Source organism: Indicator indicator, chromosome 35 (genome assembly GCF_027791375.1).
Source record: "Indicator indicator isolate 239-I01 chromosome 35, UM_Iind_1.1, whole genome shotgun sequence".
In the NCBI taxonomy this organism is placed as follows: domain Eukaryota; kingdom Metazoa; phylum Chordata; class Aves; order Piciformes; family Indicatoridae; genus Indicator; species Indicator indicator.
Window position 1 is genome coordinate 5,492,590 of NC_072044.1, and position 18,360 is coordinate 5,510,949.

Consider the following 18,360-nt stretch of genomic DNA (forward strand, 5'->3'; position numbering starts at 1 on the left):
GCTGGGTGGAAAGGCAGAGGGGTCAACACGACTGCTCTGCAGGTTCTCATCTCTGCTGAGGCACAGAATCCCAGAATGATTGAGGCTGGAAAAGACCTCAGAGATCATCAAGTGCAGCCCAACACCACCACCTCAGCTAAACCCTGCCACCAAGTGCCACATCCAAGCTCTTCTTAAAGACTTCCAGGGATGGTGACTCCACCACCCCCTGGGCAGTCCCTCCCAGTGCCTAATTCCCCTTTCCATGAGGAAGTGCTTCCTAATATCCAACCTAAACCCCTTCCATGAGAAAGTGTTTCCTAATATCCAACCTAAAGCCTTTCCATGAGGAAGTGCTTCCTAATGTCCAACCTAACCACCCCCAGCACAGTTTCAGGCCATGCCCTCTTGTCCTGGCACAAGTTGCCAGGGGGCAGAGCCTGACCCCAACCTGACTACAACTTCCTTTTAGGTAGCTGTAGAGAGTGCTAAGGTCCCCTCTAAGTCTCCTCTTCTCCAGGCTGAACACCCCCAGCTCCCTCAGCCTCTCCTCATCAGCCTTTCCCTCCAGCCCCCTCCCCAGTCTGATTGCTCTCCTCTGGACCTGCTCCAGCACCTCAAGATCTCTCTTGCAGTGAGGGCCCAGAGCTGCACACAGTGCTGAGGTGAGGCCTCACCAGTGCTCAGTACAGGGCAGAATTCCATCCCTGCTCCTGCTGGCCACACTGCTCCTGATCCATGCCAGGATGCCATTGGCCTTCCATGCCCCTGGGCACACTGCTGGCTCATGTTTGTGAGTCAGACCCCCCAGGATCCAACTGCTTCAAAGCCATTTGATTTCTGGGGTTTGTTTAGGAGAGCCAAAGCAGTGTGGCAGCCAGCACAGGCAGGCAGCACAGGCAGGCAGCTAGCACAGGCAGGCAGCACAGGCAGGCAGCACAGGCAGGCAGCCAGCACAGGCAGGCAGCACAGGCAGGCAGCTAGCACAGGCAGGCAGCACAGGCAGGCAGCACAGGCAGCCAGCACAGCCAGCACAGGCAGGCAGCACAGGCAGGGAGCTAGCACAGGCAGCTAGCACAGGCAGCACAGGCAGGCAGCACAGGCAGCCAGCACAGGCAGCACAGGCAGCCAGCACAGGCAGCCAGCACAGGCAGCACAGGCAGGCAGCACAGGCAGCACAGGCAGCACAAGCAGCACAAGCAGCCAGCACAGGAGCCAGCCTGCACATCAGGCTTTCCACTCTCCACGTCCCCACCCTCACCTTGCAAAGGAGCTGTTGGCTAACAGAATGTGGGAGTTTAAGGGAAATCAGGAGTTAATTGGCATGACCACAAAGAGAGTCCTCTGAAAGCTAGAGAGATTCCCAAGGGGATGGACAATATATCCCAGGGTATCGTGAACTGGAATTCTATTCTATTTCCTGATCACAGGCTCACAGATGTTAGGGGTTGGAAGGGACCTCTGGAGATCTTCCAGTCCAACCCCCCTGCCAGAGGAGGACCATAGAATCCAGCACAGGTCACACAGGAACACATCCAGACAGGGCTGGAAAGGCTCCAGAGAAGGAGACTCCACAACCTCTCTGGGCAGCCTGTTCCAGGGCTCTGGGACCCTCACAGTGAAGAAGCTCCTCCTCATGTTGAGGTGGAACCTCCTGTGCTGGACTTTCCTTCCATTGCCCCTTGTCTTACCCAAGGGTGCAACATAGAAGAGGCTGCCCCTGTCCCCTTCCTCTTGACCCCCAGCCCTCAGATATTTATAAAGTCTTCTCCTTTCCAGACTAAAGAGCCCCAGGGCTCTCAGCCTCTCCTCATAGGGCAGTAGTCCAGTCCCTCAACCATCCTGGTGGCTCTCCCTTGGAGAGATGTTGCACTACTTAAGGGACCACACAAACAATCTCTCTTCTCTCCTGCCCTCCGCTCAGGACTCGCTCGCCTTTGCTCATGTCAGGGAGATGACTTTGGTTGGCAGGGAAACTCCAGCTGCACAATTAGGCCTGGTGGAGCTGTGGTAGGTCTGTTCTAGGTGGTGGTGGGAGCAGTTTTGGCCTGTTCTTAGGCCTGTTGAAGCTGAGGGGGTGGAGGTCTCTGCAAGGTTTTTGCGTGGTAGGGCCAGGTGAAGGACTGAGCCTGCTTTGCGAGTGCATTCCTCCTGCCTGCTGGCACACCAGAAGGTTGTGCTGCCAGCCAGCCAGACTGAGACAGGCTGAGAGTTGGGCAGGGAGAAATGGAATGAAGTTCAACAAGGGCAAGGGAAGAGTCTTGCACCTGGGAAAGAACAAGCCCATGGAGCAATAGAGGTTGGGGACTGACCTGCTGGAGAGTAGTGAAGGGGAAAAGGACCTGGGGGTGCTGAAGGATGGGAGGCTGACCATGAGCCAGTAATGTGCTCTGGTGGTCAAGAAGGCCAAGGGCATCTTGGGGTGGATTAGAAGGGCTGTGGTGAGTAGGTCAAGAGAGGTTCTCCTGCCCTTCTACTCTGCTCTGGTGAGGCCATATCTGGAATATTGTGTCCAGTTCTGGGCCCCTCAGGTCAAGAAGGACCTCAGGGAACTGCTTGAGAGAGTCCAGCACAGAGCCACGAAAATGGTGAGAGTGGAACATCTCCTGTGAGGAGAGCCTGAGGGAGCTGAGGGCTCTTTAGCCTGGAGAAAAGGAGACTAAGGTGTGGCCTCATTAATGTTTATAAAATTGTGAAGGGTGAGTGCCAAGAGGCTGGAGCCAGGCTTTGCTCAGTGATGCCCAATGACAGCACAAGGGGCAGCGGTGGAAGCTGAGGCATAGGAAGTTCCATGGAAACAGGAGGAAAATTTTTTTCACTGTGAGGGTGACAGAACACTGGAACAGGCTGCCCAGGGGGGTTGTGGAGTCTCCTTCTCTGGAGATATTCAAAACCTTCCTGCATGTGTTCCTGTGACCTGCCTTGGGGACCCTGCTCTGGCAGGGGGTTTGGACTGGATGATCTCCAGAGGTCCCTTCCACGCCCTGACATTTTGTGATTCTGTGACACCTGAATGCCTTTGGGTATATATTTTAAGTAGAATTTCCATTTATAATTCCAATCCAGTTGTGCAGCAATTTTTTTCTTTTTTCTCTTTTTTTTTTTAAATTTTTACTCCCTGCAAAGGACTAAACTAGAATTTTCTGTCCTTTTGCCCTGGGCAGCTCATGGCTCAAAACCAAGACGGAAAATAATTGGCACCCAACGTGGGGCAAGTTTGAAAGTAATTGTTCTTGGATTGACATAGCACCAGAGAGACTGGGTAGAAACTGCAGCACAGGAGGTTCCACCTCAGCATGAGGAGGAACTTCTTCAGTGCGAGGGTCACAGAGCTCTGGAGCAGGCTGCCCAGAGAGGTTGTGGATTCTCCTTCTCTGGAGACTTCCAAGCCCCACCTGGATGTGTTCCCGTGTGACCTGTGCTGGATTCTATGGTCCTGCTCTGGCAGGAGGGTTGGACTTGAGAATCTCCAGAGGTCCCTTCCAACCCCTAACATCCTATGAGACTGGGGGGACCATCCTGCCCACCACCACCCAGCTACAGCAGAGCTATGCTCTCTGAGTGGTGGCCACCCCTCCAGGGTCATGATAAGAAATGATCCCTTTGAGAGTGTGACTCATCTGACCCACTTCAGGCTGCAGGATGCCATTACACACAGAGGGCACCACTGAGCACCTCTCCAGGGGCTATCAAGCAGCTCAGGGGACTACCTGTGATGGCCAGACCTCCTCAGCAGATATCAACCTCCCCCCCAGATTCATCCAACCGCAGCAGCAGACTTACTTGGAGCTGGACTGGGTCTGTCCATAAACATCCTGCTTGCAGCTCATCATGGGCTGGGCATAGACCACATCTGCCTTGTTGCTGGAGGGGCAGGAGAGGGCCCGGGCTGGCATTTTTTTACTTGTCCTGGTAGTCCCTTGCTGGGTGCTGCAGCTGCTGTAGATGCTCTGGCGGTTCAGGGTGGCCTTGTGCTCGGCCCGGCCTCCCCCCTGGCTCCTGCGCAGGGTGCCCCGGGGCGGTTCGCAGTAGAGGTCAGGCTCGCTGCGGCTGCTCTTGATGTTCTGCACGAAGCAGTAGTCACTGCCAGCCCTGGCAGGGCTGCAGACAGCCTTGCTGTAGTGCTTGCTGCCCCAGCCCTCCATCTGGCTGTAGGAGCTGTAGCGCCTGTTCTCCACGTCCCGCTTCAGGGTCCCGTTGTACAGCTGGGCGAGGACAAAACAGGAGGCAAGAGCATGAGGGGGTGGCAGCTTTAGGCTGGACCTTGAAAATCTTCACACAGGTCGTGACCACAAAGTAGTAAAATGTAAATGAATCACCACTGGGTGCAAAAAGGAAAATGATGATAGGTCTAAACAATCCCATTGGGGAGATAGCTACCATGAGAATTAATTTGGTAAAGTCAGAATCATAGAATCTTCACAGAATTGTCAGGGTGGGAAGGGACCTCAAGGCTCAGCCAGTTCCAACCCCCCTGCCATGCCCAGGGACACCTCACACCACAGCAGGTTGCTCACAGCCACCTCCAGCCTGACTGCAAACACCTCCAGGGATGAGGCTTCCACCACCTCCCTGGGCAACCTGTGCCAGGCTCTCACCACCCTCATGGGCAAGAAATTCTTCCTAGCATCCAATCTGAATCTCTCCACTTCTAGTTTTGCTCCAACCGCCCCCCCCCCCCCCCCCCCCCCCCAAATCCTGTCACTCCCTGACACCCTCAAAAGTCCCTCTCCAGCTTTCTTGGAGCCCTCTTGAGATCCTGGAAGGCCACAAGAAGGTCTCCTGGGAGCCTTCTCCTCTCCAGCCTGCACAACCCCAACTCTCTCAGGCTGTCTTCAGAGCAGAGCAGCTCCAAGCCTCTGCTCATCCTTGTGGCCCTTCTCTGGACACTTTCCAGCACCTCCAGATCCTTCTTGTAATAGAAGCTCCAGAACTGGATGCAGTGCTTCAGGTGGGGTCTGAGCAGAGTGGAGCAGAGAGGGAGAATCACCTCCCTTGACCTGCTGGCTGTGCTCCTCTTGCTGCAGCCCAGCATGTGATTGTCTCTCTTTAAGCTTCTTCAACCTGGGAGATATTAACTTTGTGCTTCTGCTGGCTTCTGCTCACCTTGGCTGCATTGCTTTGGCTAAGTCTAACAAAAATAGCTCTCTTTTCTCTTGTCTCTTTGTGTCCAAGGGGGGATAAGGAAAGGGGGAGAGGGGCAGGGAGTGGAGAAGCTATTAGCTCCCCTGGTTTTTGGCTTCTTGTGCTGTTTATCAATTGTAAATACCTGTAAATATTGCAAATCTTGTCTATTTTGTACCTATTCATTGCACCCCATTGTAGATTGTGGCTTTGCTTGTAAATGCAGCTTCATTTGCTTCCAGCTGGGCTGGGCTGGGCTATCCACTTAATGCTGGGGGCAATTTTCAACCCTCCACACGAGGGAAGGGCTTGAGCTGCAGGTGGGCATCACCAGACCCCCTTCTGCCTGGCTGGCATGGCTGCTAAATGTCTGTGCTGCTCAGGTATCTTTCATAGGTTCAGAGAATGGGTTAGGTTGAAAGGGATCTTAAAGCTCATCCAGTTCCAACCCCCTGCCATGGGACACCTTCCACCTGCCCAGCTTGCTCAAGGCCTTGAACACCTCCAGGGAGGAGGCATCCACAGCCTCCCTGGGCAACCTGTTCCAGTGTCTCCTCACCCTTGCTCTAAAGAACTTTTTTCTAATACCCACTCTAAATCTTTTGTGGCCCCAAATTTACTGGAGGCAAAATGTTCATCTCACACCATCACAGGAGATCAGATCCATGGCACAGGACACCAGAGAAGCACCACTCTGGAACCAGTACTGACCCTGACCACAGTCAGTGCAATTCCAGAGCAGTTTTGTCCCACAGAATCAGAGAATTGTCAGGGCTGGAAGGGACCTCAAGGCTCAGCCAGTTCCAACCCCCCTGCCATGGGCAGGGACACCTCACACCACAGCAGGTTGCTCACAGCCACATCCAGCCTGGCTGCAAAAACCTCCAGGGATGAGGCTTCCACCACCTCCCTGGGCAACTTGTTCCAGTGTCTCACCACTCTCATGGGAAAGAATTTCTTTCTAACATCCAAGCTAACACCAGACAGAGCCAGTGGGACTCAGGGCCCACTGCAGGCACCCTCACAGCAATGGAAACCACCCTGCTGGACCACCTCTGACAGCAGGCAGACTTCCCTTGCTCACAGAGATGGTTTGATCACCTTTAACAGCTTGGAGACTACCCAGCCCTTTTCTTGCTCACAGAGATGGTTTGATCAGCTGCAGAGAGGACCCCCACCCATAGCCATAGAATCATAGAATCACAGAAGGAGACTTGCAGCATGAAAATTAAACACAAAATGATCCCTGGTAAAAGGAAAAACTCCACCCGAGGAACACTCTGCAAGGTGCCAAACACTCCCTTGAAATCTGGGGACCCTCAGTGAACAGGATGTGGCCTCCAGGAGCTTGAAAGCAGAACTGAAAAGCCAAAGATGACTCTGGCGTTAGAGCAAATGTCCTAATTCCAACACACAGGGTCTAAGCCAAGCTGCAATTAGAGGCCCTCCCATCACCTCTCTTGCCATCACAGGAGGCTGCCCCATCCTGACCTTCCAGCACTCCCTGCCTTGCTTTTTATCTTCCTTGTACTGTTTTGTTCACCTTCCCTCTACAAGCTCATCAGAAAGGGAGCAAAGGGAGGGAGAGATCAGTCAGAAAGGCTTCTTCTGTCTCCTTGTGCCAAGAAGCAAGTGGAGACAAGGAATATCTGCCTGTGGTGCTACAAGGTGTGTAGCATCAGCTCACATGGGATGATCTGAGAACAAAGGAGGACATGCAACAAGAGCTGAGATGACTAAGCCACGAAGGAAATAAAAAGGCTAAAAGACAGGAAAAAAAAAAACAACAAAAGAAAAAGCCAACCAAAAAACCAAACCAAACAAACCCAAACAACTGCAGTTAGCCAAATGAAAAAGAGGCTCAAGCTGCCCTCCTGTCACTTCAGAACGGATTCATCACTTTACCAAATGGCCTCAAAGTTGGCCCCAAGAGCACCAGGACTGATTCCAATATTCTTTTGCAACATTAAACCTTCTGGAAGCCTGCAGGGTTGTGTCCAAGTGAGAGACAAGGCACCAAGGGGTGTGCTAGAGAAAGGAAAGTAATTAAAGCTATTTTAGTGCTGCTGTTTGCCCCATGGTATTGACTCTTTCCACCCCATCCCCTGCCCAGTGTGCTGACAAGAAGATCTCCAAGGCATGAAGCAAGCAGGGATAGAAAGAATCACAGAATGATTTGGGTTGGGAGGGACCTTCAAGATCATCCAGTTCCAACCCCCTGCCGTGGGCAGGGACACCTCCCACCAGCACAGCTTGCTCAAGGCCTCATCCAGCCTGGCCCTGAACACCTCCAGGGAAGGGACATCCCTGGGCAACCTGTGCCAGTCTCTCCCCACCCTCACTCTCAATAATTTCTTCCTCCTCTCCACTCTCAATCTCCCCTCTCCCAGCTCAAAGCCATTGTCCCTCATCCTGGCACTCCCAGTCCTTGGCCAAAGTCCCTCCCCAGCTCTCCTGGAGCCCCTTCAGGTCCTGCAAGGCTGTTCTAAGGTTCCCCTGGAGCCTTCTCTTCTCCAGGCTGAACAGAACAAAACTGCCTGGCAGCACCTCCCTTTGGTTTATCTTGGGACAGTTCATCCTTGGTGGGCCAAGGGTTTTTTTTCTTATCTAACTTTAAGCAGCCTCCTTCTTGAGGATGCCTCCTTCTGCAAAAGCCACCCAAGGATCCCATGGGCAGAGAGAGAAAATTCAGCACTAGTAACTTCTTGTGTCCATGGAAAGTCAAGGTACAAAGGTGTAGAAATTCTGGTGCAATGGCTTCTGTCACTGAGACAAAGTCTTGTTTCCCCATATGGGGGAGAAATCAGGATCACAGAATCATAGAAAGGTTTGGATGGAAAGGGACCTTTAGAGCTCCTCCAGTCCAGCCCCCTGCAGTCCCCAGGGACATCTCCAACCAGAGCAGGTTGCTCACAGCCCCAAACAACCTGACCTGCAATGGTGCCAGCCATGGGGCAGCTCCCAGTTCTCTGGGCAGCCTTGGTCAGGCTCTCCTCACCCTCAGTGTCAAACATTTCTCCCTTCTCTCCACTCAGTTTCCCTCTTATTGTTTCTAACCACCTCCACCCCCTTCGCTTGTTCTGCTACAGAAATTGTCCCCAGCCACAGAGATCCTCACCCTGAGTCCTGTTGCTCTGCCCCTGCTTCCTCCCAGCCCTTAGCACACTCATCATCATTCCAGCCTCCAACACTCCACAGGATGGTCATTATGCTAATTAATTAAGCCAAATATGAATAAACTGATATTCAGAAATGCAGAGAATCCTCTCTGCTGTGTCCCAGAGAGCTGCAGAGGTAACAGCTGGAAGCGTTTCACGGAGGTGACCCAAGAGGATGAGGAGACCTCCAGTCCAGCTCCTCTGACACCCACACTGCTCTGTCATTTGAGCACCAGTCTGGAGCTGTTTTCCTGCTTTCATGTGGCAGGTTTGCATCTCAGCAGGTGGATTGCTGGAAGGGGAGCAAAGGGGAGCACGTTTCCTTTGCTTTTGCTCCAGAGGACACAGAAAAAACCTGTTGGGTCTGCAAGCAGAACAGGCAGCAGGTTTGGTGCCCGCTGCAGAGCTCCCAGGGATGGGGAAGGAGGATCTGAATGTGATAAGGAGAGCAAGGACAAAGCAGGTAGTGTGTGATGGGTCCTGGGGACTGCCCTAGCACTGAAATTTCCTAGAGTCACAGAGTGCCAGGTCGGAAGGGACCCCAAGGCTCATCTGGTCCAACCTTTCTGTGGTGGAGTTGCAATGAGCTGGCCCAGCACCCTGTCAGGCTGAGACTGAAAACTGTCCAGTGTAGGGGAATCCACTGCTTCCCCTGGGAGATGATTCCAATCTCTGATTTCCAGGATGGCCACACACCAGGGAGAGGTTCTCTCCACCCTGGTTCTGCCATGGATGCAGCAAGCACACAGCAGTGCAAAGTGACCTTTCGTGACGCCATGACCTACCCCACCCCACCAGGGCTGAGTATGTCCTCTAAGGGTGATACCACCCTCAGTTCTGCATTGTCTTGGATTCAGAGACCCTTGGGACAGTGAGGGCTGGGACAGGGCTGTGGCAGGAAGGTGCAGGCAGGACTTTGCTGCTTGGTGGAGCAGAGAAGCCAGCGGCAGGGCTCACCCCTGGCTGGAGGACAGAGCAGCAGCTTGTTACATGTGAGCCTGCTCCTTTGTCTTTATGAGTCAGTAGAAGCCAGGATTGTGTTGTGGGGCTGTCAGAAGCTTGGCAGAGCTGGGGAGCCCCTGGGCATTGCTGAAACCAATTCAGCTCCCCATGGCAGAGCAAAGTTGGTGTTTATCTACAGCCTGGGTTTGCTTTCCAGCAGCGCCATGGGCCCAGCGCCAGCAGAGCAGGCGAGGTGTGAGTGTGGCTGTGTTTGGATACAGAACCATCCACTCTGCACTTCCTGATGGGTTTATGGTGCCACACAGCATTGTCCTCTTTGCTGCCAGCCCCTGAGATGGATGAAGCAAAGCCACTGCCTGTTTGAAAAGACCTTTCTGCAACACAGGGAGCCCTGGGTGGCAAGTTGGTGCAGGTCCTGGCAGGGCGGGGAAGCCTTTTGCAAACTCATGGGAAAATAGTTCCTGTGTGATGCGAAGCTCATTACCAAAGTCAGTGCATGACTTTTATTGCTGATTCTACCAGATGCTTGGCTGAGCCCATTTTAATCTCTTTCAAGTGGCACAAACCTAGTTGGTATCTCAGGATCCCTCTCTGCAGCCCGAGCCTGATCCGAACGCTGCAGATCGATGAGGAACCTCCTGCTGCCTTCAGCTCCTTTCAGCCCTGCTTGCCAAATAGTCTCTAGGAATCCTCCAGCTGACCTGACCACTGCTTGGTCTCAGAGGAGAGAGATCTCCAAGCCCTGTGCCTGTGCTGTAAGAGAAGCTTTCTGAGACCAAAGCCTCCATCTCCATGTAAGATGTTCACCAAGCTACGCAGAGACCTTCCCTTCCAACGCTGGAGCAAATGCAGACAGGGAATGGAGTTCCCTGGGCTGTTATCTCTGCTGGGTGCAGTCACCAGTGAGATAAGATGGACAGCAAGGTTCTCTGCTGTCTGCAGGAGTGATGACATCTCCAAAGGTGAAGGTGATGCTATTGCACAGCCTGTGGTTTGGATCCTGACAAGGATCTGAGCAGTTCTGCTGATGCCATGGGTGTGCAGGGTGAGCTGGCCCCGTGCAGCACAGCACCAGTGAAAGGCAAGAATCAGTCTCTTGCCTTCAGCCTTCAGGTTTCCCAACACCCTGAATTCCATCTGCCCACTGCTTGTGGGTGTTTGATGGGGCAGGTGAGCCAGGTCCACACCTCCTCCCTTCAGGAGCATGCAGAGAAATGCTGGAAATGGCAGGGAAGTCATTTGCCCAGGGAGGTTGTGGATGCCCCCTCCCTGGAGTTGTTCAAAGCCAGGTTGGATGGGGGCTGGAGCAACCTGGGGGCTTGAGCAAGCAGCTAGCTGAGAGGCATCCCTGCCCATGGCAGGGAGCTTGGATTAGATAATCTCTAAGGTCTCCTCCAGCCTAAGCCATTCTATGGTTCTATGAAGTCCCTCAAAGCAGAGTAGAGGCAGAAAGCAGTGATCCCCTGCAGTGGTTCCCTGTGCACTGCAGGATCTGCCAACCCTTTGGCATGGCACAGGCTGGCAGCAAGGCTGCTCCTCATGGCACCTGAGCAGCTGGGGCAGGTGGATCCAGCCAGCACCACACACTGGCACCCCCCGGCATTTGTAGGCTGCAGGAGGATGCTCAGGTGCAGCTGGGGAGCATCAACATCCTCAATTTTAACCTGAACTTCTCCTCCCTGCCATGAAATGAGACTGCACCTTTGAGGCCAAGCCCTGGGAGAGGTTCATTGATGTGAAAACGAGGAGGGGAGGTGCAGGGAGGACTGGCAGAGATCTTGAGCATTGAGAGCACAGGGGTGCTGGTGTCATGCCCAGGGAGAAGGAGCTTCCCTTCACTGACAGCAGCACAGATCTGCCTTTAAATTAATAAACAGCTGTGGGTCACCAGTTCTCAGCCTGCAGGATGGGACCATTTGAGGAACATCAGCTGGAATAACCATCAGCTGGAATAGCCAACAGCTGCACAAGACAGGTAAAGAAATATTTCCACTGGAATAAATATTTCCCCTGGAACAGAAGGTTCCAGGCAGTCCAGCTGGCATTATCCTGGTCAGTGGTCACCAGCCCTTTTCTGGTTTTTCCTTTCACAACCCTTCTGTTTTAGGGGAGAAGTCCTGCACTGAGAGGGGATCTGATCAGTGTTTATCAATACCTGCAGGGTGGGGGGCAAAAGCAGGGGCCAGGCTCTGTTCTGACAGGCCAAGGAGCAATGGACACAAACTGGAAGCCAGCAGGTTCCACCTCAACAGGAGAAACTTCTTTGTTGTGAGGCTGCTGGAGCCCTGGAGCAGGCTGCCCAGGGAGGTTGTGGAGTCTCCTTCTCTGGAGACTTCCAAGCTCCACCTGGATGTGTTCCTGGGTGCCCTGCCCTGGGTGCCCCTGCTCTGGCAGGGGCTTGGTCTGGATGATCTCTGGAGGTCCCTTCCACCCCCTACCATGCTCTGATTCTGTGATTTTTGACTTGATGAAACTTTACACCGAGGAGGGCAGAGGAGACAAAACAGTGTCACAGAATCATGGAATTGTCAGGGTTGGAAGGGACCTCAAGGATCATGCAGTTCCAACCCCCCTGCCATGGGCAGGGACACCTCACACCACAGCAGGTTGCTCACAGCCACCTCCAGCCTGGCTGCAAACACCTCCAGGGATGAGGCTTCCACCACCTCCCTGGGCAACCTGTGCCAGTCTCTCACCACCCTCATGGGGAAGAATTTCTTCCTAACATCCAATCTCAATCTCCCCATCTCTAGTTTTGCTCCATCCCCCCCAGTCCTATCACTCCCTGACACCCTCAAAAGTCCCTCCCCAGCTTTCTTGGAGCCCCCTTCAGATCCTGGAAGGCCACAAGAAGGTCTCCTGGGAGCCTTCTCCTCTCCAGACTGCACAACCCCAACTCTCTCAGTCTGTCCTCATAGCAGAGCAGCTCCAGCCCTCTGCTCATCCTCATGGCTTCCTTCCAACCCCTACCATTCTGTGACTCTCTGATTCTTCTCCTCCTGCTTTCCAGAGCAGCAGAAGCCCAGAGCAAGGCTCAGCAGCCCCAGGAACAATGCTTCCATCCCAGCACTGCCTCCCCATGCAGGAGGCCCTCCCTGATGTCTGGCTGTTTCTGACTCCTGCATCTCAGGACGCCATCAGTTCATTACCCAGCTCTAATTTTATTTTTTTTCCTTTCCCCCCACTTGCAATTTGTTTGTTTCTAGAGCAGCAGACAGAGAGAAGTGCAGGACTCAGTATAAACACGTCAGGAGCAGGTTTCTCCCAGGCTGGAGGGCAAGGCACAGGCAGTGCAACATGACAGAGTCCCACCCTGAGTGATGGGTGGGGAGAGTTCCTGATGCTGCTTGCGAAATGCTGTAGCTGCTGCTGCCTGCTGCAGCTCTGAGCTGCAAGGCAGGGGGTGGGGGGGAATTGCAAACCCAGCAAATCTGCTGTTGATCTGACTCTGAGAGGCTCTGTCCCCACCTTGCCTGCCTGCTGCCTTGCCATGAGCTTTTCCAGCTGAGAATTAGTTCTTGTGGGTTCTGGCCAGGGAAGGTCATGTCCAGCCTGCTCTGTGTCCAGCTTGCTACTTACTGCAAAGCATAAAAGCCTCTTGAAACACCTCCCAGGGACACCCAGGGTTTGACCAGGGGGTGATGTGCAACAGTGAGAGAGTCCCAGACTGCTTTAGGTTGGAAGGGACCTGCAAATCTCACCCAACCCAACCCCCTGCAGCCAACAAGGACATCTGCAACCAGAGCAGGTGGCTCAGAGTCATAGAATCACAGATTGGCTTAGGTTGGAAGGGATCTGAGAGATCATCCAGTTCCAACCTCCTGCCATAGGCAGGGACACCTCCCACCAGCCCAGCTTGCTCAGGGCCTCATCCAGCCTGGCCTTGGACACCTCCAGGGAGGAGGCATCCACAGCCTCCCTGGGCAACCTGTGCCAGTCTCTCCCAACCCTCACTCTCAACAATTTCTTCCTCATCTCCAGTCTCACTCTCCCCTCTCCCAGCTCAAAGCCATTGTCCCTCATCCTGGCACTCCCAGCCCTTGTCCAAAGTCTCTCTCCAGCTCTCCTGGAGCCCCTTCAGGTCCTGGAAGGCTGCTCCGAGGTCTCCCTGGAGCCTTCTCTCAGCTGGTGCTGAAGAACTTCCTCCTAAAATCCAGCCCAAACAACCTTCTTTTCTCAAAGTGCCCAAACCACTCTCTTTCAATATTTTTCCTTTTAAACTGGCATGTGTCACCACAGCAAAGGACAGACTTTGTCCTGAGATCCTTATGGCACAGAGCTCCAAGTGACTGAGATGTTTCTCCAGAGATAGCAGGGAGCATCCCTGCCCTGTGGTGAGCACATCTCACACAGGTAATGCACTTGGAAGAGAAAGCTCTGCAAGGTGTCCCACAGGGAGCAGTTGCTTCAGGATCTACATAGTGCAGAGGGATCAGCATAGGGCCATAATGGACACAGAATCATGGATTTGTTTGGGTTGGAAGAGACCTTTAAGATCATGGAATCATGGACTAATAGAATCATGGAATCACAGAATCAGAGAGTCATGGAACCATAGAATCACAGAGACATAGAATCATGGAACCATAGAATCATAGAATCAGAGTCATGGAACCACAGAATCAGAGTCATAGAACAATAGAATCATAGAGTTATGGAACAATAGAATCTCAGAACCATAGAATCATAGAGTCATAGAATCATGGAACCATAGAGTCGTAGATTCATGGAACCACAGAATCATAGAGCCATGGAACAATAGAATCTCAGAACCACAGAACCATAGAATCATAGAGTCATAGAACTATAGAATGCATTGGGTTGGAAGGGACCTCTAGAGGTCACCCAGTCCAACTCCCCTGCAGTCAGCAGGGACATCCCCCCTAGATCAGGTTGCTCCATCAAGCCTGACCTTGAATGTCTCCAGGGATGCTCACTGAGTCCCATCATTAACCCAGCACTGCTACAAGTGCTACAGACCCACACTGGGTGGCCCAGTGCAGCACAGAGCCTGAGAGCCCAGCAGTGATGCCTGAGGAAAGCAGCTGTGAGCACTGGTGGCTCAGTAGCCACTGGGGCCCAGCTGTTATGTGCAAGGCTCCAGCTCAGTTAGCTGCTTGAACTGGAGCAGCAGCAGCCATGCCAAATGCTCCTGGGGCTGGGAGCAGGGCTGGGAGCAGGGCTGCTCTCAGAAGCATTACTCACTGCAAGCCCCAGGCTGAGGTCAGCTCTGGAGGGATCCCTGCTCACCTTGCTGGAAGCACAGCACCTTGACCTCTGAGCTGCCTCCATCCCGACCCAGCACACCAGGGGCTGCTGTGCCCCTGGTTTGGGGCAGTGCTGGGGGGGTCACACCGTGGTTTATCTCCATGTCAGGCTGCTGTATTTCCCTCTTGTGGCAGCAGCAGTGTGGGGAGGGCAGGTGTGCCTCTGCACCTTGCTCTGATACCTCAGCACCCTGACATGGGGACCCTCAGACTCTCCAGCAGGGCTGGAGCTGCCAACCCAGCAGAGCCAGGCAAGAGCAGAGCTGCTGCAGGTGGGAGCTGAGCCTCAGAGGATCGTTGCTGATGGCTTCCTGGCTCCACACTCTGCCTTCCTTGGGCTTGGCTGTGAATCTCCAAAGCTGTGGCTGCAGCTGGGGTCAGCAGGACACTCACTGCAGATCAGGGGCCTGTGACAGCCATGGACTGTGACAGTGGCTGTGAGCCCAGCACTGAGCAGATCCCATTTCTGGGGTGGCACTGAATCACAGGATCACAGATGTTAGGGGTCGGAAGGGACCTCTGGAGACCCTTGAGGTAGTCCAACCCCCCTGCCAGAGCAGGACCAGAGCAGATCATACATGAATGCATCCAGATGGGACTTGGCAGCCTGCTCCAGGGCTCTGTGACCCTCACAGTGAAGAAGTTCCTCCTTATGTTGAGGTAGAACCTCCTGTGCTGGAGTTTCCATCCACTGCCCCTTGTCTTGAAGTGTCAGTCAAGGGTGCAGCTCATGCCAGACCATGCTTCTGCCAGGAGAGGTTGAACCAGCTGATCCTTGCTCCCTTCCAACCTGCTGTGCTGTGATTCTCTGTCCCTCCTGCCATGCCTGCACTGCTCTAGGTGCTCAGTTCAGTTGCTTAACCTTCCCTCATGTCTGTCTGTGTAAACTGTGGTCACCACTCTGCCTCCTGTGGCACCTCAGGACACAGCACAGCCAGCTCCTGTGGTTAGGTAGCTTTGGGAACCGGTGGCCACTCATGACTCACATTGTCAGCAGGGTGACAAATGTCTCTAAGGGTTTTCTGGGCTCAGCAGCACCTGGATGGAAACACAACCTGACACAGAGGGCTGTGCAGCCACTGATGTCTCCATCACTGAATCCCACCATGGCCACTGCAGGTGGGACTGGGGACTCCAGCTCTGAAAGCCTGAGGCAAACCCTGGAATATGAGCCAGGGAAACAAGAACCCAGTGCCAACCTTCTGGCTCCAGACTGCCTGGTCCTGGTCTGGTCCCACTGACTTCAGGGCTCTCTGCACTGATAATGAGCAGGAGGCACCCAGTGCAATGCTGGCTACAGTGGTGCTGCAAACAAGGCATTCCATGAGAGCACTGACAATAAGGATCACAGAATTGGTTGGGTTGGCAAAGCCCTATGAGCTCATCCAGGTCAACACCAACCCGACCCCACCATGGCCACCAAACCCTGGCCCCAAGTGCCATGGCCACACCTTGCTTGGACACCTCCAGCCATGGGGACTCCACCACCTCCCTGGGCAGCCTCTTCCAATCCCTGACCACTCCTCCAGCAAAGAAATTTATTCCTAATATCAAAATTAAACAGAAAATAGTCTTTAAGAGTGGGGAATTCAGGTTTTAGTCAGAAGTGTTAATTGGGTAGGGTTAGGACTTAGCTCTTCCTCCAGAGCTCTCATTTCATTTGCTGTAATGTTTGAAGATCAGTATCACAAGGTTGGGAAGAAGACTCAGAAGCAGAAAGGTGGAGATTTCCAAGAAGACACAGAACAAGACAAAAGGAAGGAAGGAAGGAAGAAAGGAAGGAAGGAAGGAAGGAAGGAGAGTTTGTCAGAGCTGTGTATGAAGCAGGTTATCTCCTGCATCTCCCTCTCTGGAGTTATTCAAGACTCCCCTGGATGTGTCCCTGTGGGATCTGGTGTAGGTGCTCCTGCTCTGGCAGGGGGTTGGACTGGATGAGCTCTTGAGGTCCCTTCCAGCCCCTGAAATTCTGTGATTCTGTGATTGAGAGTCACCATCTAGGGCAGTGCCTTCGGTTAAGGCAATCCAAGAGCAGTGTCTGAGCTGCAGGTGCTGAGGAGCAGCAGCAGCAGCAGGGCCCTGGGTTGCCTGTTAGACCTTTTGAACTCCAGCAGTATTACAAAGCACAGAATGAGTTGGGCTGGAAGGGACCTCAAAGCTCATCTAGCTCCAACCCCCTGCCATGGGCAGGGACACCTCCCACCAGCCCAGCTTGCTCAAGGCCTCATCCAGCCTGGCCCTGAACACCTCCAGGGAGGGGACAGCCACAGCCTCCCTGGGCAACCTGTGCCAGAGTCTCCCCACCCTCACTTTAAGGAATTTCTTCCTCCTCTCCACTCTCAATCTCCCCTCTCCCAGCTCAAAACCATTGTCCCTCATCCTGGCACCCCCAGCCCTTATCCATAGTCCCTCCCCAGCTCCCCTGGAGCCCCTCCAGGTTCAGGAATGAGACATTTTCCTGGATGCTATACTGGGTGGTTTCCTGAAATCCCTGAGGATTTCTCAGAGGACTTTTTGACTTCTCCTAAACATTCCCAGCACCAGCTCCAGCTGGAAGGGAAGCCAACAACTTTGTCTTCCAAACCAGATCTGCTTCATCTTTGTTTTCATGTCTTACAACCCAGGAATGACAAACAGGAAGCACTTTTGGGAATGCCTGCAACCTGCAGAGACTTCAAACAAGCTCTGCAGACCAAAGCCCAAGCCAAGCCAAGCTGCAGGCTGGTGGTGGATGTGTGTAAAGCTTTCAACACTTCTCTGGGAGAAGCAGACTGGAGGAGCTTCCTCTGTGTGGCAGGGGAGGATGGTGTCTGTTCAGCTGGTTAAGCAGATTTAGGCTGCAGGTTATGTGTTCCAAGCTGCCCATGGCACCTGGGACTCATCTCCCCTAACTGCTCCCAGTAGGTGACTGCTCCAACCCAGCTGCCAGGGGAAGGAGATAAGCATCCAGAGGGGCTGATTCATCCTGACCTGACAGATCTCCAAGATAGAGGACATGAATCACCTCCTCTGCCTCTTTTTTTTTTTGGCCATGGGAGGAGTCTAGACGACTTGTTGGGACTAAATGGCTGATTTTCAGATAGGCACAGTTAGGTAAGAGCACTCTGACTGTGGCTCCTGCACAGCTCCCAATCCCCTTTGCAGCCCTAGCCCAGGTCCTGAAGACCTGCACCAAAAAAATTTCCAGAAGGAAAGGCTTGTGAGACACTTGGAGGAAGATCTTCCCTCAGCAGTAAGTGCAGGAAAAGCCCTTCAGAGAAAAGCTGCACAAGCCCAGGGGGAGCCAGCAGTGACTGAACTGCTGTGGTGTCTAAGGGAGGACCTGATCTTCATAGTCATGGATTCAGAGATTGGTTGGGTTGGAAGAGGCCTTAAAGGGCATCCAGTTCCAACCCCATGCTATGGGCAGGGACACCTCCCACCAGCCCAGGCTGCTCAAGGCCTCATCCAGCCTGGCCTTGAACACTTCCAGGGAGGGGACAGCCACAGCCTCCCTGGGCAACCTGTGCCAGTCTCTCCCCACCCTCACTCTCAACAATTTCTTCCTCCTCTCCACTCTCACTCTCTCCTCTCCCAGCTCAAAGCCATTGTCCCTCCTCCTGGCACTCCCAGCTCTTGGCCAAAGTCCCTCCCCAGCTCTCCTGGAGCCCCTTCAGGTATTGGAAAGCTGCTCTGAGGTCTCCCTGGAGCCTTCTCTTCTCCAGGCTGAACAGCCCCAACTCTCCCAGCCTGTCCCCACAGGGGAGGTTCTCCAACCTCTGATCATCTTTGTGGCCTCCTCTGGACCCTCTCCAGCAGCTCCAGGTCCTCCATGTGCTGGGGCCCCCAGAACTGAAGGCAGTGCTGCAGGTGGGGTCTGAGCAGAGCAGAGC

The 18,360-nt window shown here is 53.6% G+C and overlaps 1 protein-coding gene across 1 annotated transcript in view; it reads right to left on the reverse strand.

Moving 5' to 3' along the window:
- Window positions 1–18,360, reverse strand: part of PKP1 (plakophilin 1) — a 74,065-nt gene that overhangs the window by 40,050 nt on the left and 15,655 nt on the right. Inside the window, exon 3 of the mRNA XM_054395910.1 lies at window positions 3,763–4,184. Coding sequence (XP_054251885.1) covers window positions 3,763–4,184 — 422 coding nt within the window. The remainder of the gene's footprint in view (window positions 1–3,762; window positions 4,185–18,360) is intronic.